The sequence below is a fragment of the Bos grunniens genome, chromosome 19, assembly GCF_055505025.1.
Source record: "Bos grunniens cultivar Pamir isolate PY7600 chromosome 19, Bosgru_T2T1.0, whole genome shotgun sequence".
Lineage (NCBI taxonomy): Eukaryota > Metazoa > Chordata > Mammalia > Artiodactyla > Bovidae > Bos > Bos grunniens.
Window position 1 is genome coordinate 28,778,939 of NC_141183.1, and position 23,644 is coordinate 28,802,582.

At 63.9% G+C, this 23,644-nt stretch overlaps 2 protein-coding genes across 6 annotated transcripts in view; one reads left to right on the forward strand and one right to left on the reverse strand.

Moving 5' to 3' along the window:
* RAI1 (retinoic acid induced 1) overlaps positions 1-13,027 on the forward strand; it is a 68,384-nt gene extending 55,357 nt beyond the window's left edge. For all 5 annotated transcript variants that reach the window (XM_086358429.1, XM_086358431.1, XM_086358432.1 and 2 more), the window contains 4 exons: positions 591-6,108; positions 9,831-9,924; positions 11,349-11,398; positions 11,696-13,027. In XM_086358429.1, coding sequence (XP_086214555.1) covers positions 607-6,108; positions 9,831-9,924; positions 11,349-11,398; positions 11,696-11,710 — 5,661 coding nt within the window. In that variant the 5' untranslated portion in view covers positions 591-606 and the 3' untranslated portion in view covers positions 11,711-13,027. The remainder of the gene's footprint in view (positions 1-590; positions 6,109-9,830; positions 9,925-11,348; positions 11,399-11,695) is intronic.
* A 474-nt stretch (positions 13,028-13,501) lies between these two features.
* Positions 13,502-22,655, reverse strand: SREBF1 (sterol regulatory element binding transcription factor 1). The gene is made up of 19 exons (XM_086358434.1): positions 22,570-22,655; positions 20,870-21,298; positions 20,322-20,509; positions 20,100-20,237; positions 19,781-19,999; positions 19,039-19,153; positions 18,711-18,931; positions 18,284-18,485; positions 17,993-18,171; positions 17,490-17,751; positions 17,245-17,411; positions 16,939-17,107; positions 16,332-16,440; positions 15,983-16,092; positions 15,752-15,884; positions 15,437-15,602; positions 14,792-14,992; positions 14,584-14,692; positions 13,502-14,261 (listed from the first exon to the last, which is right to left on the reverse strand). Exons 1-19 carry the CDS (start codon positions 22,586-22,588, stop codon positions 14,029-14,031), a joined length of 3,369 nt encoding a protein of 1,122 aa, XP_086214560.1. The 5' UTR covers positions 22,589-22,655; the 3' UTR covers positions 13,502-14,028.
* Positions 22,656-23,644: the final 989 nt, after the last annotated feature.

A 23,644-nucleotide genomic window follows, 5' to 3' on the forward strand; every position in this document is an offset into this window, starting at 1 on the left:
AATAGACAAGGGGAGTGTGTGTGTGTGTGCAGTGAAGAAGAAGCTGTTTGTGTGTGTGCAGTGATGGAGAAGGGGTATGTGTGTGTGTGTGCGTGCGTGTGTGCGTGCGTGCATGCGTGCATGCTCATGTGCATAGACTCCAGGCCTCAGTGAGTGGTTTCTGGGGCAGGGCAGGCCATCCCCCGTGCCACGCACACACATACACACACTCACGAGCTGGGTCACGCCTGAACACTGCTGCGCTGGGGCTAGATTACCGGATCCAGCAGCCCCAGGGGATGGGGGAGCGGGAATGGCTGATTCTGAGCCGGCGGGGAGGAGGAGGGGAACTGGTGGCAGGAGGGGGCAGCTCCCCAGTGGCTGGCGCTGGGCGGCCGGGCTGCACCTCCCTGTCCCCGTCAGAGCGGGAATTACAGAGCACACGGCCCTGACACACAAGTTGTCAATATGTGCACAGCTGGTGGGGCGGCTGCAGGAGGGGGCGGGGCGGGAGGGGGCTGGCTTTCCAAGGGAAGGAAATGGCCCATCTGAACCCCGCCCGCTCTGCCCTCCTCTCCCCGCCCTCCCTCTTGCCCTTTCTCTTTTCACAGATAACCAGCCCAAGTCATGCAGTCTTTTCGAGAAAGGTGTGGTTTCCATGGCAAACAGCAGACCTACCAGCAGACCTCACAGGAGACGTCGCGCCTGGAGAACTACAGGCAGCCAAGCCAGGCCGGGCTGAGCTGCGACCGACAGCGTCTGCTGACCAAGGACTACTACGGCCCGCAGCCCTTCCCCGGTTACGAGGGCGGCGGGGGCACGCCCGCCACGGCGCGCGCCGGCAAAGGCCTGTCCTCGCCGCAGGCCCCGCCGGGGAGGCCGGCCTTCGCGGGCTACACTGTCCAGGACGGCAGCCCCTACCCGGGCCGCTACTCGGGCGAGGAGGGCCTGCAGGCCTGGGGGGGCCCCCAGCCACCACCCCCTCAGCCGCAGCCCCTGCCAGGCGGGGTGGGCAAATATGACGAGAACCTGATGAAAAAGACGGTGGTGCCCCCCAGCCGGCAGTACCCAGAGCAGGGTGCCCAGCTGCCCTTCCGGACTCATGCCCTCCACGTCCAGCAGCAGCTGCCGCAGCCCCCACCATCCCTGGCATACCCCAAGCTCCAGAGGCAGAAACCCCAGAGTGACCTTGCCTCCCCCCTGCCCTTCTCCCAGGGCAGCCACTTCCCCCAGCAGTCCCAGTCCTTCCCCACCTCCTCTACCTACTCCTCCAGTGGCCAGGCCGGTGGGCAGGGGGCCCACTCCTACAAGAGCTGCACAGCCCCCTCCGCCCAGCCCCACGACAGGCCGCTGACCGCCAACGCCAGCCTGGCCCCTGGCCAGCGGGTCCCAAACCTTCATGCCTACCAGTCCAGCCGCCTCAGCTATGACCCACAGAAGCAGCAGCAGCAGCAGGCCCTCCAGAGCCGTCACCATGCCCAGGAAAGCCTGCACTACCAAAACCTCGCAAAGTACCAACACTATGGGCAGCAAGGCCCAGGCTACTGTCAGCCGGACGCGACTGTCAGGACCCCAGAGCAGTACTACCAGACCTTCAGCCCCAGCTCCGGCCACTCGCCCGCCCGCTCCGTGGGCCGCTCACCCTCCTACAGCTCCACCCCGTCTCCACTGATGCCCAACCTGGAGAACTTTCCCTACAACCAGCAGCCACTCGGCCCTGGGGCCTTCCCCGCTGGCCTCACTGACCACAGCCACTTCATGCCCCTGCTCAACCCCTCCCCGACGGATGCTGCCAGCTCTGTGGACACCCAGGCCGCCAACTGCAAGGCCCTGCAGAAGGACAAGCTTCCCGAGAGCCTGCTGTCGGACCTCAGCCTGCATAGCCTCACGGCCCTGACCTCCCAGGTGGAGAACATCTCCAACACCGTGCAGCAGCTGCTGCTGTCCAAGGCTGCCGGGCCTCAGAAGAAGGGCCTCAAGAGCCTGGTGGCCCGGACGCCGGAGCAACACAAAAGCCAGCACTGCAGCCCCGAGGGCAGCGGCTACTCGGCCGAGCCAGCGGGCACACCGCTATCAGAGCCGCTGAGCAGCACGCCACAGTCCACACACGCTGAGCCGCCTGAGGCCGACTACCTGAGCGGCTCTGAGGACCCGCTGGAGCGCAGCTTCCTCTACTGCAGCCAGGCCCGCGGCAGCCCTGCCAGGGTCCACGGCGGCTCCAAGGCCAAGCCCGAGTCCGTGTCCACCTGTTCCGTGACCTCACCGGACGACATGTCCACCAAGTCCGACGACTCCTTCCAGAGCCTGCACAGCAGCCTGCCTCTCGACAGCTTCTCCAAGCTTGTAGCTGGCGAGCGAGACTGCCCGCGGCTGCTGCTCAGCGCCCTGGCACAGGAAGACTTGGCCTCCGAGATCCTGGGGCTGCAGGAGGCCATCAGTGAGAAGGCCGACAAGGCCTGGGCTGAGGCACCGGGCCTGGCCAAAGACACCGGCAAGCCGCCCTTCTCTCTGGAGAACCACAGCGCCTGCCTGGACCCTGTGGCCAAGGGTGCGTGGCCACGGCCAGGGGAGCCGGAGGCCCTGCCCGAGGCCCTGCAGCTGGACAAGGGCAGCAGTGCCAAGGACTTCAGTCCGGGGCTGTTTGAAGACCCCTCTGTGGGCTTCACCACCCCTGACCCCAAGAAGACAGCTGGTCCCCTCTCCTTCGGCGCCAAGCCCACCCTGGGGGCCGCGGCCTCAGACCCCACCGTGGCTTTTGACTGCTTCCCAGACACAACCTCTGCTGGCTCGGCGGATGGTGCCCACCCCTTTGCCTGGCCCGAGGAGAACCTGGGGGATGCCTGTCCTCGGTGGGGGCTGCATCCCGGTGAGCTCACCAAGGGTCTGGAGCAGGGCGGAAAGGCCACTGACAGTGCCAGCCAGGACGGCACCCGGGAGGCTTCAGCCTGCCTGGGCTTCCAGGAGGAGGTGCCCCCTGGGGAGAAGGCTGCAGTGCCCCGGGACTCCCAGCAGGAGACAGCGGGTGGGGTGAAGGAGGAGGCCGGCGGGCTGCTGCAGTGCCCCGAGGTGAGCAAGGCCGACCGCTGGCTGGACGACAGCCGGCACTGCTGCTCGGCTGCCGACTTTGGGGACCTCCCACTGCTGCCGGCGCCGGGCCGGAAGGAGGACCTGGAGGCCGAGGAGTACTCGTCCCTGTGCGAGCTCCTGGGCAGCCCCGAGCAGAGGCCTGGCCTGCAGGATGCGCTGTCGCCCAAGGCCCCGCTGCTGTGCGGCAAGGAGGAGGTGGAGGAAGTGCTGGACCCCAAGGCCGGCTGGGGCTCCCCGTGCCCCCTCTCTGGGGACTCAGTCATCTTGCTGGGCCCTACCGTGGGCGCCGAGTCCAAGGTCCAGAGCTGGTTCGAGTCCTCCCTGTCCCATATGAAGCCAGAGGAAGAGGGGCCCGAGGGGGTGCTGGCCCCAGGGGATTCCGCCGCCGTGACCCCGGAGGCCTCCCTGGCACAGAAGCCGAACAAGCCTGCTGTGCCCGAGGCCCCCCTTGCCAAGAAAGAGCCTGTGCCTCGCGGCAAAAGCTTGAGGAGCCGGCGGGTGCACCGGGGGCTGCCTGAGGCCGAGGACTCCCCGTGCAGGGCACCGGCGCTGCCCAAAGACCTGCTGCTCCCCGAATCGTGCACAGGGCCCCCCCAGGGACAGATGGAGGGGGCGGGGGCCCCAGGCCGGGGGATCTCAGAAGGACTTCCCAGGATGTGTACCCGCTCCTTCACGGCCTTGAGCGAGCCCCGCACACCCGGACCCCCAGGCCTACCCACCACCCCTGCCCCCCCAGACAAGCTGGGGGGCAAGCAGCGAGCCGCCTTCAAGTCAGGCAAGCGGGTGGGGAAGCCCTCCCCAAAGGCCGCTTCCAGCCCCAGCAACCCGGCCGCCTTGCCCGTGGCCTCTGACAGCAGCCCCATGGGCTCCAAGACCAAGGAGACGGACTCGCTGGACGCACCAGGCAAAGACCAGCGGTCCATGATCCTCCGGTCCCGCAGCAGGGCCCAGGAAGCCTTCCACTCCAAGCGCAGGCGGCCCTCGGAGAGCCGACTGCCAAACTGCCGTGCCGCCAAGAAGCTCCTTGCCAACAACCACCTGCCCACCACGTTCAAAGTTGCTGGCAGCCCCCAGAAGGAGGGGAGGGTGGGCCAGCGGGCGAGGGTCCCCAAGCCTGGTGCCAGCGGCAAGCTCTCAGATCGACCCCTCCACGCCCTCAAAAGGAAGTCAGCCTTCATGGCTCCCGTCCCCACTAAGAAGCGCAACCTGGTCTTACGCAGTGGCGGCCTCGGGGGAGACGTGAAGGAGGAGGGGGCCGAGGGCTCCCCCACCCTCTTCAAGAGGATGACGTCTCCCAAGAAGGCGAAACCCACCAAGGGCAATGGTGAGCCCACGGCGAAGCCACCGCCCCTGGAAACCCCGGACACTGGCCTGAAGCTGGCCTCACGGGCGTCCTTCCAGGGGGCCATGAAGACCAAGGTGCTGCCACCCCGAAAAGGCCGGGGCTTGAAGCTAGAGGCCATTGTGCAGAAGATCACCTCGCCCAGCCTGAAGAAGTTTGCGTGCAGAGCACCAGGGGCCCCTCCTGGGAATCCTGTGAGCCCATCCCTCCCCGAGAAAGAACGTGGGCTCAAGAGCGCTGGGGGCAGCCTTCTGGGGGCAGAGGAAGGTCTCTTAAATGTGAGCCCTGGGCAGAAGTTCCCGGCAGCTCTGGGGGCCGAGCCGTTGTGCAGAAATCCGACCAATAGATCCTTAAAAGGCAAACTTGTGAACAGTAAGAAACTGTCCTTGACCGATGGTTTCAAAACGGAGGCCTTCACGTCCCCAGAGGCCCTGCTGCCCGGGGGCACTGCCCTGGCGCCTAAGAAGAGAAGCCGGAAAGGTAGAACTGGGGCCCTTGGACTCCCCAAAGGCTCCCTGGAGAAAAGGCCCCACCTCGGCCCAGCTCTGCTGCTGACTCCCCGAGACAGGGCCAATGGCACGCAGGGGGGCAGTGAGGACAGCTCTGGCGTAGGAGGCAAGAAGCCAAAGACGGAGGAGCTGGGCCTGGCCGCCCAGCCCCCAGAGGGCCGGCCCTGCCAGCCCCAGACAAGGGCACAGAAGCAGCCGGGCCATGCCAACTACAGCAGCTATTCCAAGCGGAAGCGCCTCACGCGGGGCCGGGCCAAGAGCACCACCTCCTCACCCTGTAAGGGGCGTGCTAAGCGGCGGCGGCAGCAGCAGGTGCTGCCCCTGGATCCCGCCGAGCCTGAAATCCGCCTCAAGTACATTTCCTCCTGCAAGCGGCTGCGGGCAGACAGCCGCACCCCCGCCTTCTCGCCCTTCGTGCGGGTAGAGAAGCAGGGTGCGTTCACCACCGTGTGCACTGTTGTCAACTCCCCGGGAGAGGAGCCCCAGCCCCAGAGGAAGCCTTCCTCCTCCTCCTCCTCCTCCTCCTGCTCCTTGGACGCGGCCGGGGCCTCCCTAGCCACGCTCCCTGGAGGCTCCATCCCACCGCCTCGGCCCTCCCTGCCCCTCTCCTCCACCATGCACCTGGGGCCCGTGGTTTCCAAGGCCCTGAGTACCTCTTGCCTTGTTTGCTGCCTCTGCCAAAACCCGGCCAACTTCAAGGACCTCGGGGACCTCTGTGGGCCCTACTACCCTGAACACTGCCTCCCCAAAAAGAAGCCAAAACTCAAGGAGAAGGTGCGGCTAGAGGGTACCTGTGAGGAGGCCTCGCTGCCTCTTGAGAGGACACTCAAAGGCCTTGAGTGCCCAGCTGCCGCATCTTCTGCTGCCACCACCACCACCGGGAAGCCCCCCAGGCCTGATGGCCCAGCCGATCCGGCCAAGCAGGGCTCTCTGCGCACCAGTGCCCGGGGCCTGTCCCGGCGGCTGCAGAGTTGCTACTGCTGTGACGGTCGGGGGGATGGCAGTGAGGAGGCAGCCCCAGCCGACAAGAGCCGCAAGCATGAGTGCAGCAAGGAGCCGCCGGCTGAGCCTGGTGGGGACACCCAGGAGCACTGGGTGCATGAGGCCTGCGCTGTGTGGACAGGCGGGGTCTACCTGGTGGCCGGGAAGCTCTTTGGGCTGCAGGAGGCCATGAAGGTGGCCCTGGACATGGTAAGAGGCCAGTCCCGCCGGGTGGGTCCTCGGGTTCTGCAGGCAGGCAGGCAGGCCTTCTTTCCAGTGCTGCGGTGTGGGCCAGACAGACCAAGTCACAAATGAGTCTGGGGGCTTAGCCAGAGAGCGGAGGCACCCCCGGGCCAAGGCAGGACACAGTTGCCCACCCTGTCTTAGACCTCCCTGCTGCCCGCTCAGCCTGTACCCACCACACACTCAACCCACCCCTTCCAGCTGCAGCCCCTGCACCCTCCTGACACCCGTCTCCAATAATCAACTGAGACGCTGAGTCCCCAGATGACAAGGGGCCTCAGAACTGCCTGCCTCTTATGATCTGAGGTGGATCAGGGCCTCAGAGCAAGAGCCCCTCCAACAACAGGTGGCTGGATGGTCAGTCAGCCCTTGTCGGTAGGGTGGTTCAGGGGTCTTTCCTGCAAGGCCCTTCCTGAAACATCCCAGAGGAACTGCAGTCGCTGTGTGCCTCTAGGCACGTAGCCTAACCTCTCTGTGCCTCCGTTTCTTCATCTCTTAAGTGGGCATAACAGCCCCATCAAGCTGTCACAGCTGTGCTTGGCCTACCCACGAGCCCATGACTTAACTGCTGGGGCCATGACAGTGGCAGCTCTCCAACGACACTAGCATGTCGTGTCCCAGCAGTGACTGTCACTCTGGTTACTACAGCTCTCTTGCTCCACGAACTCCCTGCTGTGGACCACGCTCCTGTCCCCTTGCCACACTGCTGTCCAGTGTCTCCTGGGCAGGCACCCACCATGCCACCCTCCAGCTCACTGCCCTGCACCGTCCATGCCTGCCCACCTGCTCCCTCTTGGTCCCCACTCCCCCTGCCGCGACAAGCAGCTCTGTGCTGGCTGTCACCAGGGAGACGACTTTGCTGTCCACATCTCCCTGTTTCCTGATCCTCTGCTACCAGGATGTGCTCCAGGACCTCTCCATGCCGGGGCAACCCTCCGCCAGCCTCCACCCGTATGGAGGAAGGCCCCCCCTGGCCTGACAGCCCAGGCCCCTGCGCTTCCCTGCTCAGTTCTCCTTTCCTCCCATCCCGTTTTCGCGTCTCTCATGACTGTCTCATTCCCAGCTGCCCTGAAATAGGTTCAGGTGTTCCCCTCCACTGAACGATAACGCCCACACTGAGATCCCCTCCAGGAAGCGCCGGGTGGCCTCCCTGAGGTGCACATCCTCAAAGCCCCGACCCAGCTGTGCTGCTTCTGCACCTTGTCTGAGCCCGGGTGGGGGCCAACCCTGGTCCTTCCTCCGTTGCCTATTCCGGGCGCTTTGGTCTGACCTCACTGACATCACTGGCCTCCCGCTGGACTGAGGCAGATGCGGGGGGTCTGAGTGGCCTTGTGCGTTCCTGGTGTCACGTGGCTATTAAGTACTGGAGCACTTGGCCTGGTGGTCCCATCTCTGCCCGCTGTGCCATCCTCCATAACGGTCCCGAGGCCTCCCACCCTGGGAGCCGCCCTGAAAGGTTGGAACTGGGTGGGAGGGGTGTTCACTGGTCACCAGCAACAGTGTCTGCACCGGTTACTCAAGGATCAGAAGAGCCTCCCTGCTAGAGAGGTGGGCCTGGGCTGAGCTGGCTGGGACTAGCAGCCAGGGAAGCCTCCGAGGGGCTCGTGGGAGCAGCACCCCACCCGGAGGACACCCTGGGAAGACAGGCAGTGTCTGGCGCTCCCCAGGTCGTGGTTCGTCCCCCTCCCCTCTCACAGCCCAGGGCTCCGAGGGCCACCTGCCCCGAAACCCTTTCTGCCTCGGAGCTTGGTGGCCTAAGGTGGTCTTGGAGTCATGTGGACCCCAGTCCCAGTCCCAGCTCAACAGGAAGCCAGTTCCATGACCCCCGCAAGCCACTGTCCACTGTGAGTCTCGGCACCAAGCCCATCAGCAGGGTGTGACCGCGTGGATGGCCAGATAACCCCTGCACCCTCACAGCAGGGGCCCTTGCTCCCACCTTTGCACCCATCAGCGCTCTGCTGGACAAGAACTCCTGTGCAGGCCTCCAGGGGCACGCCCTTCTGTGTCCCCTGCTGCAGCCCCCATACCACCTGTCAGCCCTGAGCCACACCGTGCCCACCGCCCGGGAGTCTGCCTCTCCCTTGAACTGCTGGGGCCCTTGGCCGCCCCCAGGGGGACAGATCCGAATGTGCGTGCTGGGTTTAGGAGGGCCTGAGGCCTTGCTCTGCTTCCACGTCTAGAGGCCCGTCTCCAGGGTTTGAGGGGCCTCTGTGCAGACAGGGTATGAGAAGCCATCAGCCAGAGGAGTCCACTGTCACTCTTCAGCCATCAGAACATCCACGGGCCGCAGTGGGTGGGACACTGGGCCAGGTCTGGGGGCCTGTTCCTGCCTTATCACCCCTTCGTGAGCCAAGAAATGGAGGGCCTGGAGACTTGGCCCTGATCAGAAAGACACCGCCATGCAGGAGCATATGAACCCTGGTGTTCCCCCAGCTTCCCACCCTGCCGCTCCCCACCCCAGCTGGGCACCAGAGGGAGCATGCTCAGGCATGAATTAGGCCCAGGAGGCTGGAGACCATCCCTGGCCTCCCTTCTCCTGGGAGTGGGTTCCCTCCAGTCCTGGGAAGGAGCTCACCTGCCCCCGCCCCAGCAGCACAGCACCATGATGGCCAGCCTGTGCCCCAGCTCCATTGCTGGGCTCAAAGTCCTGTCCAGCTCCTCCTGAGCTGTGTGCCCTCAGGCAACTCACTGGGCTTCTCTGAGCTCTCATCACTCACCTGGGTAAAATGAACCATGATGCCAGTGCCATCAGGTCGTTAAAAGGAGACGGCCTCCACACGGACCTGGTGCATCAAACCTCAGTTACTGGTTTCTGTGACTCAGCCTCCTGGCGTGGGCCTGCTCCTTTCTCTGCTCTCCTCCCCTATCTCAGGCCTCTGCTGCACTGGGGGCGTGGGGTCTGCGGGATCTGGGGTCTGTCCCTCCCCAGGCCTCAGGTTTTGCTTTGTTCTTCCAAGGGCCTTCTTAGCATCGCCATCCTCTCCCAGTTGGTCCCCCTGCAGGCAGCCCTCAAGCTCAGCAGACCCACTTCTGAGACCCAGAGTGGCCCGGCTGCCCTGCTGGCTGGCCTGGGGTTCACATGCACCCCACATCCGGGCACCAGCTGTGTCACCCCCTCCCAAGTCCTGGCAGGGGGTGGTGAGTGGCCCCTCAGGGTGGGGCCTCTGACTTGGTTCAGCACTGCTTCTGTCCCCAGAAAGGGCGAGAAACAATGCTCACCGCCTGTCCTGGAGCGGGAGGGAGCCCCAGCTTCACTGTAGAGCAGGCCCATGAAAGCAGCCCACCTGGAGGCTGTGGCGGGGAGTTGACGGGCAAGGGCATGGCCGGGTGGTGACTGGCCTCGTGAGTTCCTGTCACCCGCTGGGCCCCCAGAGTCACTCCTTCAGGCTTTGAGACCATCCTGTAAGGCAGGAGCCGCCCCACTGTACACACCAGGTGGGAAGAGCTGTGTTGCTCAGCTGACGTCATGCAGTACACGGTGGCCAAGCCATCACTCGCCCACACCTGCCGGACACAGAGACACCTGTGGTTATGCACTAGGTATCCCACCCGGAGAGCTCCCCACCCAAGGTACCGATGACCATCCTGAGCTCTCCCACGGCTGCCGGTCGAGGTCCTGTTTGGAAAAGGGTGGGGGCCTCCCGGGCCCTCAGCTGCAGACTCACCTGTCTTCCTTTTCTCCTCGCCAGACTTGTTCCAGCTGCCAAGAAGCGGGGGCCACCATAGGGTGCTGCCACAAAGGATGCCTCCACACCTACCATTACCCGTGTGCCAGCGATGCGGGTAAGAGTTAGCCCTAGTGGACAGGAAGTCAGGGGATGTGGGCGCAGCTCCTTGAACCAGCCCCACTCGACCCTCAGCCCTTGCCCCCCGAGCTTCCCTCTTCTTCCCCAGCAGTTTTTTATCTTCTGGTGTCTCTCAGCCAGGCCCTCTGCTGGGCAATGCTGGCGAGACACGTCAGTCCCCAGCCACCTGCTGGAGAAGCATAGACTACAAGGCTGAAAGCTATATGTGAGCTGCTGTCGCCAAGGGGTGCCTAGAGCTGGGGAGGATCTCAAGCCTCAAAGAGCAGGGCCACCAGGCTGGGCCTTTGAAGTCTGAATAGGAGTTCACTGGGTTTGGGAAAAAGGGAGAGATACAGTTCAGTGACAAAAACTGAGTGGGATGGAAGGAGAGGAAATTCAAAACAAGCTGTGGAAGGGGGAAGCAGGGCCACGCCAGGCCCTGCGTACCTGCCCTGCTCTTTCTGATCACTCGCTTGTCTGTTCTGTGGGCGTTTATCGAGTACCTACCATTGCCAGGCACGCAGAGCACAGACTGCCTGCCAGAGCCTGGAGCCCCTGATCCTGGTGGCATCCTTCATGCGTGGCCTGGGTGCGTCCCTCCATGCCTCTGCAGTCGGGGCCTCACCTGTGAAGCAGAGGGGAGAGTCGTTTCTTTTTGCAGCTCTCTAGGGCAGGCAGTGAGGTCATGCACACGACCCAGAGAGGGCAGCACTGGTTCAGTTCCGGGAGGCCCCAGGACCTCTGTCCCCCGCCCCCTGCTGCCCTGGATGGGGGTGAGGATATGACAACCCTGCCACACGACACAGCAGAGGCCTCCCCTGCCAGGACCCTCCCTGCTTCCACCGCCCTGGGAGCCCCAGAGGCTTTGGCACAGGAAGCAGGGGCTGCCGCACTGGGAGGATGGCGAAGAGGGAGGTGGCCAGTGTCCCCAGGCAGGGAGCAGGCCTGAGGCAGGGCAGGCTGTGCCGCTGCTATATTAGCTGCATTACTAAGTCTCAGGAAGGCGCATAAGGGTTGCCAGGCGGAGCCCACCCAGGTGGCTGTGGTCAGCTAGCAGCTCAGCTGAGGCTGCTGGACCCAGACGAGGTTTGGAGCCTTCCCAGCTCTGCTCCCGCCCGTCTGCCTCCAGCAGAGCCACCCCTAGTGCCGGCCAGGGCGGGGCAGAAGGATTGCTGTTGGACTGGCTAGGCTGTTTGCAGGGGGAACAAGCTGGAGAATTAGGGGAGGCCTCCCTATGACTAGATGGGGTTCCAGGGGGAGGGCAGAGTAAAGGACAGGCAAACCAGCGGGGCTGGAGGGCAGGCAGAGTTTGACTTACTCTTCGAAAAAAACCCGCAACCGGGGGCGTCCGGGCGGTGGGCGCCCCGCTCCCGGCCACACACGATGCCGGTTCTGACCGCACGAACTTCTGTTTGCTCATAGGTTGTATATTCATTGAAGAGAACTTTTCTTTGAAATGCCCCAAACATAAGGTGAGTGACCGCGAGCCCCCCTTGGAGGGGCCCAGGCTGGAGAGCATTCTCCGTAGCGGGCCCATCGGCTCCAGGCAGACAGCGGTGGCGAGTGCGCACGCGAGGGCCCCGGGCCACTTAAACTCCCGCTTGCGCCCGGGGCGGGGCTAGCCCGGGGGCGGGGCGCGGAGGCCAGCCTCCAGGCCCAGCTGCCGGCGGGGCTTCGCTCTCACTGCGAGTCCGGGGCGGGTCCGGAGGGGTTGACCCCTCGGCACGTGCACCTCCGTAGGCAGCGCGCCCCGTGTCTCTTTTCTGCAGAGGCTGCCGTTGTAATCCACTCCCGGCCGGAGGAGCCGCCGGAGCCAGCCCGCCCGCCGCCGAGGAGAGGAGCCGCAGGCGTAGCCCCCGGGCCTTTGCCCTGCTTCCGGCGCGGGTCCTGAGCGGATTCCTGATCCGGAACCGAATCTTGGATCTGGCCGCCTTGGGCGGAAGCTAGTGGTCCCCGGTTGGGTAGAAAACACGCTCCGGATCCTTCTGCTCCTGGCACCGGACGGCACAGGGCCTTCTCGCCTCCATCCCCCGGCCAGGCTTGGAGAGGGGTTAGCCCGCGGAGTGGCCAGACCCCTTGGGACCCCCAGACTCTGGCGGAGCCGGGAGGCCTGTAGCCTGGGGACACACTTCTCCCCTGAAAGTTCCAGGATAACGTGGTACACATTCCACGTGGGTCTGTCGTGGCCGTCAGCCGGACACCCTGGGTGTGGGTAGGGATAGGGGATTGGCGAGTCCTGACCCATGCAGGAGGGGCTGGAGGCTGGGCGCCTTAACTGCCCAGCCTCGGCCAAAACCTGCGTGTAGGTCTGGAGGGCCGAGCATCTGGGGCCTGTTCTCGAGGGATGCGACCTTCCTGGGTGTGGGCAGACTTGCCCCCGCTGGCTTCTGCTCGTCCCCCTTCCAGCCCACCCCATCCCTGGAGCCCAGCCTGGGAGTGCAGAAGGAGTCTCGATCCCCAGCAGACGCGTGACCAACCCTCCGCATGACCACCGTCTCCAGGGGCCGCAGCGCCACTCGCACGGGAGCGGAGACAGCGCTAGATCCATGTACACACCTGTGTGCCCCTCTATATATATGTCACATAGAATGTATATATGTTGGGAACATGCTCGCTTCTCCGTGTGTCGCCACTGTGCGTCGTGCGCCCCTTAGCACGGGGCCCTTGCTGGGAAGGTGGCTCCAGCGCTGCCCCCTTCCCCATGCAGCCACCACCGCCCCGGGCCAGTGCCCACCAGTTCGTCCGCCTGTCTGTCCGTGTCCTCAGCTCTGTCCACGCTTCGATAGGCCTGACGCAGCCCCAGCCTGGGGCCGCCCTAGCAACTTCCTGTACATATGACTGTAAAATGGTGAACGTGTGTATTATATCCAGCCTCGTTATATAGTGTATATATATGTATACATATACATATATATAATATATATGAAGACTGTAAATGTTAAGACGACTAGTGTTCTTATTAGTATATTGCTTCACACTGAAGATTGTGTGTATCGAGCTGTTTCTAAAAGATGTTTATTTTCCTTAAGAGTAAAAAAAAAAAAAACAGTCATTGCATTCAGAAAAAAAAAGTCAATAAAGATACAACGATTGTTTTGGAATTCTGCAGCCCGTGGATTCTGACCAGATTTTCCTGGGAGAGGGTCCAGGCTTTAGGGGCGGGCTCTGGGACAGGAATGTGCTGTCAGGGAGAGAAGCCCCTGCTGCCCTGCCACAGCTGTGTGGCCTCAGATGAGGGGACAGGGGTTAGGCAGGTGACACACCCAGACACACAGGAAGACCCAGGTTGTAGTTCCTCCCGTCACCACAGATTCCCAAGAACATATCATTCCTGGACCTAAAGGGGGCAGAAGCTGGGAGGGGAAGCAAGAAGGAAAGGCTGAGACCACAAGGGCCCTAAGGGTTAGGAGATGAGAGCGCGCGCCAGGGCCCAGGTCAGCTGGAGGGAATAAAGCCAGGCCTCCCAAACACAGAAGGGCAGGTGGCAACAAGAAGCCTTTGCCTGGGTGCTAGAGGGACAGAAGGCCCAAAGAATCCCCTCTGGTTAGCCTCTCCCCAAAGGAGCAAAACCCAGATTATAAATAATTTCTTTTTTTATTCTCTGTACAAAACTTCTCAACCTATGAAAATAAAGTCTGCAAAAGGCAAAGTAACGCCTGAGCCTTGGAGGCCAGGAGGCTGGTGCACTCCGATCTACACTATGCACAGGTCTCCCTAGATGGGAGGGAGGCACAGGGGGTAGGGTCCCTCGGTTCGGTGAAATGCACCCCTCTCTTCTCTCTGGAGGGAGGGGGAGAGCTGCGGACTGGGGGCCCATGACACCCAGGAGCGGTGTCACTGGGAGCACGTGACATCCGGCGGCGGCGGCAGGCCCCGGTAATTCCCCAGCCGGCCACCAGGGGCCAGCACTATCCTGGCCACCGCGCGCCGAGTGCGGGAGCGGGCTGGGTAGGCCCGCAGGTCAAGAGCAGACGTCTCTGAGGGTCTCCAGCCGCCCAGGGGCCGCGCAGTCTGTGGACTGGGCGTGAGCCCCGGATCTCCGGCGTCGCTCTCGGCCGCTGATACGGAGACCGGGCTCTAGGGCAGGCCCGCCGGCAGGAGTCTAGCTGGAGGTCACAGTGGTCCCACCGCCCAGGCGCATGAGCATCTGCTGACAGTCGTGCAGCAGCCGGCGGTCACCGAGCTTCTCCAGCGTGCGCGCCGCCTCGGCCAGCATGCCCACGCGCTGCCCGGGCGCCGACAGGAAGCCGGGCGGCAGGTAGCAAGAGGCCAGCAGCAAAGCCTCGGCCTGCTCCCGCCTCGTGGGCCGGGACTCCAGTTCCGCCGCCGCCGCACCTGCGCACGCACACGGGAGCACGTCAGGGGCGGGGGCTGCGCCAGGGTGGGGCTCAGGCCCCGGCCCCGCCCCTGTCGCCTGGTCCAGCCTGCGCCCCCACGCCTTTGGTTTTGGGCTGCCATGCAGCTTGGTCCCTTCCGCTCCTTTCCCTGGAGCACAGAGCGAGTGCTCCACAAAGGACAGTCGTCCCCCGAGTCACAGGTTAGGGCTCCCATCAGGGGCCACCTAGAAGTCCCGAGGCTCCTGTGTGTCTTATGGTCTCCCTCTGCAGCCTTCACCTGGCCTGCGACCCTTCCCACCTGGGCCAGCCGGCCTTCTCACCTCCTTTGCAGGGGCCGACCCTCCTCCTCAGGCTGCGATCCAGAAGCTGGTGTGTCCGCGCTGGGCTGGCCCCTGCCATCAGTCGGGCAGTGGCTTCATGTAGGAATACCTGGGCAGGAGGAACCAGGAGAGGTTCAGGTCAGGCCCCACTCCCTTCAGACACCTCATGTCTGTCCCCATCGCAAGTCAGGACTCTGTGGGCACTCACCCTCCGCATGGCAGGCCGAACATTCTGTGCCAGACGCCTCAGGCCACTCAGGTCCCTCTGGAAACCGCGAAGCTCGAGGGCAGAGGCCTGGGCCCCACCTCCAGGGCCCTGCGAGGCCTGGGTGGGTGCCGGCAGCTTCTGCCGCTGCCAGAGGCTGGTGCGCGCCACAAGGAGCAGGTCACACAGGAGCAGCTGCAAGGCCTGGGGGTGGTGGGTAGGGCAGGGCAGGGGTCAGGGCCTCTGGCTGTGGGAGAGAAGGCTAGGGGGCCCGCGGTGCCAGGGGCCGGCTCCGGGCTGCACTGCCGAGGCACTGCACCTGCCTCACACATGCAATGCAACAGCAATGCACCGCGGGGCCGCCCGCTCTCCAGGCCCCCATGCCCCCACCGGCCTGCGCGGCAGCCTCCAAGGAGGGCCCTGCCACATGTTCACCCCACCCTCCTCCTAGGAGGGCAACATTGAGGCCAGAGGGAGCAGCCATTCTCCCCTGGACCCAAGCCTTAGCCAGAAGGCAAGGCCGGCTGGGTCCCCCGTCCTGTGCTGTTGGGCTGACCCTGCAGTCTTCTGCAGCCCAAGGGGGACCATCCAGGGAGTGGAAAGGCCAAGGCCCCTGAGACAGGCCAGGCCCCTGGCCCCAGCCCTTACCTTGTCAATGGAGCTGTCAGCTGGTGTGGTGGCCAGGCTGTCCTGCAGGTACCCACTGGCCTTCTCACACATTGCCAGGCTGGCTGGGCCAGACTCAGCCTTCCCGCGGCCTAGAATGGTCCGGGCAGCCTTGAAGGAGTGCAGAGCCGCCCTGGGTAGGGGTTTCCTGTTGGGGCCAAGGCAGAAGTGTCATGGTTGGACCTCCCTCTGCCCTGGTTCTGGCTTCATGGGAAGAGCATGGTGAGACCCCAAGGACATAGAACAAAGCTGGGGGCAGGGTTGGGGGTGGGGCACGAGCATGCAGCCTGTGCTCACTCGGACTCCTGCAGGGCATGGGGCAGGTGCTCCACCAATGGGTACAGCCTCTCGGCTGCCTCCTCATCCCGCCGAAGCCAGTGGGTCACCACAGCTGTCAGAGAGGCCCACCACTTGGCCACCGGGTCTGTGCCTGCAAAGGGGGCACAGGAGGCAGAAACTCAGCCACACTGCACCCGAGGCTGAGCTGCTTGGCACTGGGGCTGAGGGCGTCACAGGTGGGGGGCTCACCGGGGGTGGCAGCCATGCTGGAGCTGATGGAGAAGCTGCAGGTAGGAGCTCCGGCCACGTCCGAACAGCTGTTCAGCAGCTGCAGGTACCCCAGGGCATCTGAGAACTCCCTGTGGCAGGAGAGGACGGGCGGTCAGGATGGCTGGCAGGGGTCCTCACCTCTGCACACAGCGCAGCCTGGCCTCCTGGCTCCTCCAAGAGCCTCCATCCCCTCGTGCTGGGCCGGTGGGAAACTGAGGCCCAGAGAGGAACCGAAATGCACCTAAGGCCACAGTGGCCCAGCTCTGGCCACCCACAGGCTCCACTGAACAGGGGGCTCTGGCCTGCTGAGGTGCACAGAGACACTCACTTGTCCCCCTCGGCTGATCCAGGACTGGGGCTGGGCTGGGCCACGCAATTCAGTGCTCGCTCCAAGAGATGTTCGCGGAACAGTTGAGTCACCTGGGCCAGGGGATCCACTGTGGAGAAGAGTGGGCGAGTGGAGGGGCGAGAATGGCCCCACCCCTCCTGTGCACAGGCACCTCCCTGCACTAGGGATCTTTTCTGGGCACAGGAGGGCCTGGCTCTGAGACAATTGAAAGCTGGTGGATAAACACTCCGTCCACCTGTGGACAGGATAACCCACCTGGGATGCACGCCCTTCCCCGACCTCCTCACTGCATGGTGATGTTGTCTGGAGCACCTCTTGAATCAGCCCCCTGGCCCCCTGCCCCGTCTTCCTGTTTGCCTCTGAAGAGCCCCCGCTGAGACAGACCCAGGTTGGCCTCCCCATCTGCACATCCCCCTAGCCACACCAGATGGCAGGGCAGCAGGCCAGGGTGGGCCGGGACAGCAGAGAGGCAGGGGACAAGAGACTGACCAGGGAAAGGCATGAGGAATGGGAACGGGGGACAGAGGCGGCGGCCAGCTGTGGGGAAAGGGGTGGGCACAGGGAAGGGCCCAGGGAGAGAAGGCACCTGGGTTCCCAGCCACGCTGTACAAGCTGTCCCTCGGGGCGCTGCACAGGGCCCAGTTGCCATCCACGAAGAAACGGTGGCCCACAGGGTGGCAGAGCCACTGCATGGCAAGGGGCACTGAGCCGCTCTGTGCCAGGCAGGCCTGGCGAGCACTGCTCAGGAAGAAGCGCTGTTGAGGAAGGAACGGGCCGTCAAACTGAACCCTGGCCGAGACCACGGCGGGCCCACAGCCGGCCCCATAACCACGTGCCTTTCTGTGCAGCCCTCACCTACCCACAGAGCCCCCACTGGTCACCACCTACTCACTGTCAGAAAATGCAAGGCCCGGGGCAGACTGGCCTTGACCCTGAGCGCGGCGGCCACGTAGATCTCAGCCAGCGTGGCCACGGACACAGCATCTCCAGCGCACTCGGCCAGGTTCAGGGCACTCAGTGCCAGGTTGGCAGCAGCGAGGTGCCCACCTGAGTACTTTCCTGGAAGATAAGAGGGCGTGAGGCCAAGGGTGGTGTGGAGGCAGCAGGACCCCGGGGGCCCAGCCCTTGCTCGCATACCCATGGTGTGCAGCTGGTGCAGCTTGTGGTAGACGAGGGCTGCGTCACGGGCGCTGGTGCGAGCATCTGCCTGTAGGGCCCTGTCCCTCCGTAGGCCCCCTGCCCAGCCGGCCAGCCAGCGGCCCACCCAGAGACGTTGCAGCAGGTGGCGGATGAGGCTCCAGAGCAGGCTGCAGGCCAGGTCCAGGTGGGAGGTGGGCAGAGGCCGGCCCAAGGCCCGCAGGGCCAGCCACAGCTGCTGGGCAGCCTGGGCAAAGTCCCCCTGGGGGTGAGGGGTTTTCAGGTAAGAAACGTGGGGCTGTGCTACTCCTCCACCTTGGGCCTCCTGTGAGGACCACACCATCCCAGCAGCACAGGCTGGGCCCCTAGGGGTCCACAGGAGTCGGAGGGGTAGTCAGGAGTGGGAAGAACAGGGGAGGTCCACGGTATGCCCAGCACCTTCCCAGACACTGCTCGGGGTCCCAGCCTTGCCGGTTCCCATCCCCCAGGGTCTGGCCACTTACCCTGGCCAGGTCCAGGTCGGCCTGCTTGCGATGCCTCCAGAAGTGCACGGCGGGGCATGAGTGGGGCCGAGTGACTGGTTCTCCATAGACAAAGAGAAGTGCCAAGGAGAAGAGCACCAGCAGCCCATTCATCAGCCAGACCAGTGGGGGCAGCAGCCATGGGGCCCAGCCAGGACCATCTAGGGGCAGACAGAAGCTGGGGACACAGAGGCTGGGCACCCAGGAAATTCAGAGCCCCAAGCCCACAGGACAAGATCCACCTCTGCGAGAGCCCCCCTCCTACCACCCTACCTCTGCCCTCAGCACCCAGCATGCTGCGCCTGGGACCGTGGTTGATGCTGGTGGTGTCGGAGGGGCCAGCAGGACCCCGGCTACCCAGCAGGGAGGCCAAGGGGTTGCAGGAGAGACAGAGGAAGACGAGCGCGCACAGGGCCAGGCGAGAGCGGTCCAGCATGCCCTGGCTGTGGGGAGCAGGCAGCGGCTCTGGATTCACCTGGGGGGACGGGCAGGGCGGTGAGAACAGGGAGGCGTGACCCAGAGAGCACAGCTCCAGGAAGGAGGGGTCAACTCTGCCCCCTGCCTTACTGTGGGAACCCCTCAGCCCTGTCTTTCTTCTGTCTATAAAAGGGGAGGTGGGATGTGTGAGGGGCCTGATCCAGTCCTGAGGCTCGGAGGAAGTTGCTGGATGACAAGAAGGGAACAACACTGCAGGCCCCACCTGGCCGTCCTCAAAGACCGGGCTGTCGGGCTCCGAGTCACTGCCACTTCCACCGCTGCTACTGCCCCTGCTGCCAAGGGACAAGGGGCTGCTCTGGGAGGGCGAGCCGGCATCTGAGGGGGGTGGACTCAGGGTGTCCACCACCTCTGGCTTCATGCCCTCCATGGGCACATCTGTGCTACCTCCACTGCCACAAGCCGACACCAGGTCCTTCAGCGATTCTGTGGGCCAGAGAGGAGCAGGCTGGAGTGAGCTCCACACCCCACCTCACCCCAAATTGGAGCTCAGGACCTGGGGGAGCTGCGAGCCAGGGAGGGCCAGCACTCACTGCTTTTGTGGACAGCAGTGCGCAGACTCAGGTTCTCCTGCTTGAGCTTCTGGTTGCTGTGCTGAAGGAAGCGGATGTAGTCGATGGCCTTGCGCAAGACGGCAGATTTATTCAACTGCAGGGGTGGGGTGGGAGGGAGATGGCACAAGTGGTCAGGCCAGAGAGCTTGGCACTGAAGCGAGAGGGCAGGGCTGCTTTGCAACACAATCGCCTCAGGAGATTTGCATCTGCTATTCCTACTCCCTGGGAACATTCCTCCCCTAGAACCTGCCGCCCAGGTAAGTAAGATACAGACAACAGCACCTGGCTGGCTGCTGTCAACATCACTCCACCTTATGCCTCACCCTCTCACCTCCTCCAGGCCTCTGTTCACACATCGCATCACCTTTGTGAGGCCTTCCCTGACCACCCAACTTAGGTTTGCAACTTCCCCCATCCCTCTTCTCTCCAGCACAGCACTTATGCCACCTGGCGTACCCCAACCCAGCTCTGCTGGCGCCCCCGCACCCTGCTAGAACGTCAGCTACTCAACAGCAGGATCTCTGTCTGTCCCCTGAAAATCCCCAGCACCTGGAAGAGCCTGTGCCACCCGGGGCTTCCCTGAAGCTCAGCTGAACAGAGCTGCCAGGCCCGAGGAGGCTGGGGCCCCAGGACTGTCTGCCCAGCCCCATCTTCCTCCTCCTCCTCCTCCTCCCAGGTGCCTGCTTGCCCAGAGCCGCCCTGTTAGGGCCTCAGCCCACACCTTGGCCTCGGTGCCCACCACCAGGTCCTTGAGCTCAACGATCTTGTCATTGATGGAAGAGCGGTAGCGTTTCTCGATGGCATTGTGGGCTGTACGCTTCTCGCCGCGGCTCTGCGCCGAGCCTGGAGCCTTGCCACTGGCAAGTCGGTTGATGGGCAGCTTGTCAGTGTCTACTACCAGTGGCACCGTGGCCAGAATGGCCCCGCCACTCACCAGGGTCTGCAGGGCCAGGCAGAGTTAGCAGGTGGACATGTGAGCAAGCCTCACCGCCCCCCACCCCACCCAAGCCACCCACCCCCACCCTGCCTGAGCCCCCTACCTGCAAGGGCGCTGCCTGAACAGCAGTGCCAGGGCCCAGGGAGTGGATGCCTGCCGCTTTCAAGGGGGCTCCCACATCTGTTTTCACGGTCGTCAGGAGCAACGAGTCTGCCTTGATGAAGTGGGGCTGCAGCAGGACCTAAGGACAGGAGGGGCCTCAGTCGTGGGCTATGGGTCTGGGCCCAGGGCTGCCACCTCCCTGATGCCAGCCAGACCGCCTCACCGGGACCTGCTGTATCTGGGAGGTCACAGCGGTTGCTCCAGGGGCCACCGTGGGGGTGGCTGTGGCTGTCAACAGCTGCTGGGGGGCCGCGCTCTGAACCTGGCTGTGCAAGGAGACGGGCGGGACCCCTGGCAGGGAAGCCAGTGGCAGGCCAGCCAGTGACTGCGAGCTGCTCCCCGGAGGGGTCCCTGCAGAGATGAAGGCTGGGGCTGAGGACACAGGCTGTTGCAACCCACTTCCAACCCATCCCCCAGGTCCTCATCACCATGTGACCTGGGATTAGTCACTACCCCTGTGGCCGTGGGTTCCTATCTGGATGGCTCTGCCCAGGGCTCTGATGCAAGTATGCCAGCCTCCTAGCCAAGAATCGCTCTGCGGAAGGGCAGCTGGTGTGGACCCCGGGCAGTGAGGGAAGTGCTTCATCCACAGGAGCCCGAGAACTGCTGGTGAGCAGGCGCCTCCAGCCACAGAGCAGGGGCCCGACTGCTAAAGCCTGCAAACTCCTCTACCAAAAGCACCTGACTCCCACCTCCACATGCCCTCCTTACCTGTGAAGCCTCCCGGAGGGCTGGGGTAGCCCACAATGGGAGCAGAGCTGAACTGCGGTGGGGTGGTGGCCGCAACACTCTGCGGCAGGAGAGCTCCAGGCAGGGGCTGGGGGGTGATGGGCTGGAGGACAGTCAGGGGCGCTGGCTCCTCCTTGATCCCAGGCACCGGGGAGAAGGCAGGCACAGATGGGTATATCTTCAGGGGGGTGGGCGCAGGCTGGGGAGGGGACAAGGGTGGGGGTGTCGCCTTGGTCACCCCCAGGAAGCCTTCAAGTGAGGAGCTCATCGTGGAAGGAGGTGGGGACAGGCTGCCCGGGGAGCTGGCGTCAGGACTGGCAGGGTCTGTGGTCCCTGCTCCGCCCCCAGTGTAGGGCGGGTCGAATAGGCCCGGGAATTCGCTGTCTTGGTTGTTGATGAGCTGAAGCATGTCTGCGGGGAGGAAGAAAAGCTGTGAGCAGCAGTGGAGCAGGTGTTGTGTGTCTTCACGCCGCCCCCCACCCCTGACACAGTGTACACGTGGGAGCAACGCCACAGAAACAAAAAGCCACCCCCAGGAGGCCACGCTCACAGACACCCGGGACATCTGGAGCTTTGCCCAGTGCATCAAACAGCCTTGCGACACTGGACAATGCCAGTGGCCCCCGAAGCAGAGGTCCACGACCGCTCAATTCAGAGCTGCCTTTGCCAACCCATTTCTCTGTGCAATAAACCGAGACTTGGGGCAGAGTCAACCACTGGCCGTATGTGTGCCAACCAGTGTGTCTCGGAATGTTCTGGGCACAAGCCCAGGCCCTGTTTGCAGCCAAGCAGCTCGGGACCGGCCATTCAAGCTTCAGTCTCCCCTCAATGAAAGCCAATGCCGTCTGTCCTGACTCTCCTCCTCATACAGACTGGACACATGGCCCGCAGCAGCCCAAACTGGCCACAAGCCCTCTCCCCCAGCTGGCAACCAGCAGACTGGCTGGGTCAGTCCAGGGCACTCTAACCCACTGAAGGAGTCATCCACTGGGTCAAAGTGCTCTGCAGGACCCATGAGCAAACCCTGGGAGCCCCAAGTGTCCCCCAGACCCCCAGCCTGGGCTTCTGGCGAAAGTGTCCTCTCACCAGCCCTTAGTCTCCCCATCTGTACAGGACAGACAAAACACTTTGTGACAGGACAGCTGCACGGAGTGGGGCCTCAAGGTCACCTGAGTCCCTCCTACTGACAGGTGCCAGGCAGGAAAGTGACTGCAGGGGACGACCCAAGCTGCCAGGAGAGCACAAGGGAGGATGGGGTGGGGGTGGGTGCCAGGCTCAGCCCTCCTGTCCTCAAACACAAACACTTGGCAGGCCCTCCAGGTCTGCACAGGTCATAGTGCACAGTGCTTTCTCCCGCAGGACCCCCTACCCCAGGCCTCACGAGCCCCTTTGATAGTTGGGGAAACTGAGGCCGAGAGACGAAACTGGCTGACCTAGGTCTCCCACTGTCTGTCAAGCCCAAGGTGCCCCCAAAAGGGAGATCCAGGAGACAGAGGAAAAGTGGTCCTCCCCGCTGTGGAGCAGATGTGGGAAAGCCACCCCCTTACTCCGGACGTGGGCGTGGGGAGCCTACTCCTCTTAGAGCAGGGAGTGTGTACACCTCCCCTCAGGGCACCGAGGATGGAACCCCTCTGAGGAAATGAAAGCTCTATAATAAAGGGGTGGAGGCCTCCAAAAAATACCTTCGAACGTGCAGTCCATGGTTCCGCGGCCCGGGCCCGTCGCCCCTCGGGGCGTCCAGGCGGCTGGCCTGCCGGTCTCCGAGCACAGACTTCACCTGCGGAGCCGGCGCACTTTAAAGCCGCTGAGCGACAGAGCTACCCGCCGGCCCCGCCCCCGCTACCGGCCCCGCCCCCGCCCCGCCCCGCCGGCCAGCCCCGCCCCGCGTAGCGGCGGGCCGGGCATGGGGTGAGCGCGCGCGGCCAATCAGCGGCCGCGCCACCGCCTCCTGGCGCCCCGCCCCGGCCCCGCCCCACCCCCACGGCACGCGGCTCGGGTTGCGCCCCGCGGCGCCGCATGGGGGCCGGGGTTACTAGCGGACGCTGGCCCTTAACCCACTAGGCGCCGACGTCTGCAGGGGTTACTGGCGGTCAAGTCAGAGAAGAGCGGTGGAACGAGGGGCTAGAGGTGCCCCAGCTCCGCAGGTAAGTCTCCGGCTCTCTGATACCCTGAGCCGGTCTCGACCACGCTCAGCCTCAGTTCGCTCTTGGGAAATGGGACGAGCACGATTCTGGGCTCCGACGGGGACAAGTAAAGGTGTTACTGGGTGCAGTGCTTAAGTGAGACCTAGGGCCACCTGGCAGTGGGTGTGGGGACCTCCCCTTCCTAGGGCGCCCCAGCATGGGCCACACCTCACTGCACGAACCCCTGGCAACAGTCACTTCCCAGGGAAACTGAGGAAGGGAACATACCCCAAACTGATGGCCAGTAACAGCTGAGCCCGAGCTGAAGCCCCATACAGACATCCCTTTGAAGAGGGGCCTGGATCTGGGACGGGGTCAGTGACACCCCCACCCCCAGCAGTCTCGGGGTGAACCTGACTCACTTATTCACTGCAGGGTCAGGGGAAGCCAACAGGCAGCCCAGTCCCTGGGACAGAAGGTGAGGAAGTCCTGAGGTGACAGGCTCTGGGGGTCTCTGGAGGGGTGCCCAGAACCTCTCCCCTTCTGTGTAAGGTTCGAGTTCTACACAGATGAACAGAGCCTGGCCAGCAGCCCAGGTTGCCAGCTCCAGCTTTTGTGGCCAAGTGGACTCCAG

Bases quoted from the DNA above. Each gene is read 5' to 3' on its own strand.
- SREBF1 (XM_086358434.1), bottom strand. The intron at 17,752-17,992 runs GTAAGTGGCCAG...CCTCACCCCCAG, and splicing joins CCGACCTGGACCTGGCCAGG to GGGGACTTTGCCCAGGCTGC. The intron at 14,993-15,436 runs GTAAGGGCTGGG...CACCACCCCCAG, and splicing joins CTGACAGCTCCATTGACAAG to GCCTTGCAGCTGCTCCTGTG.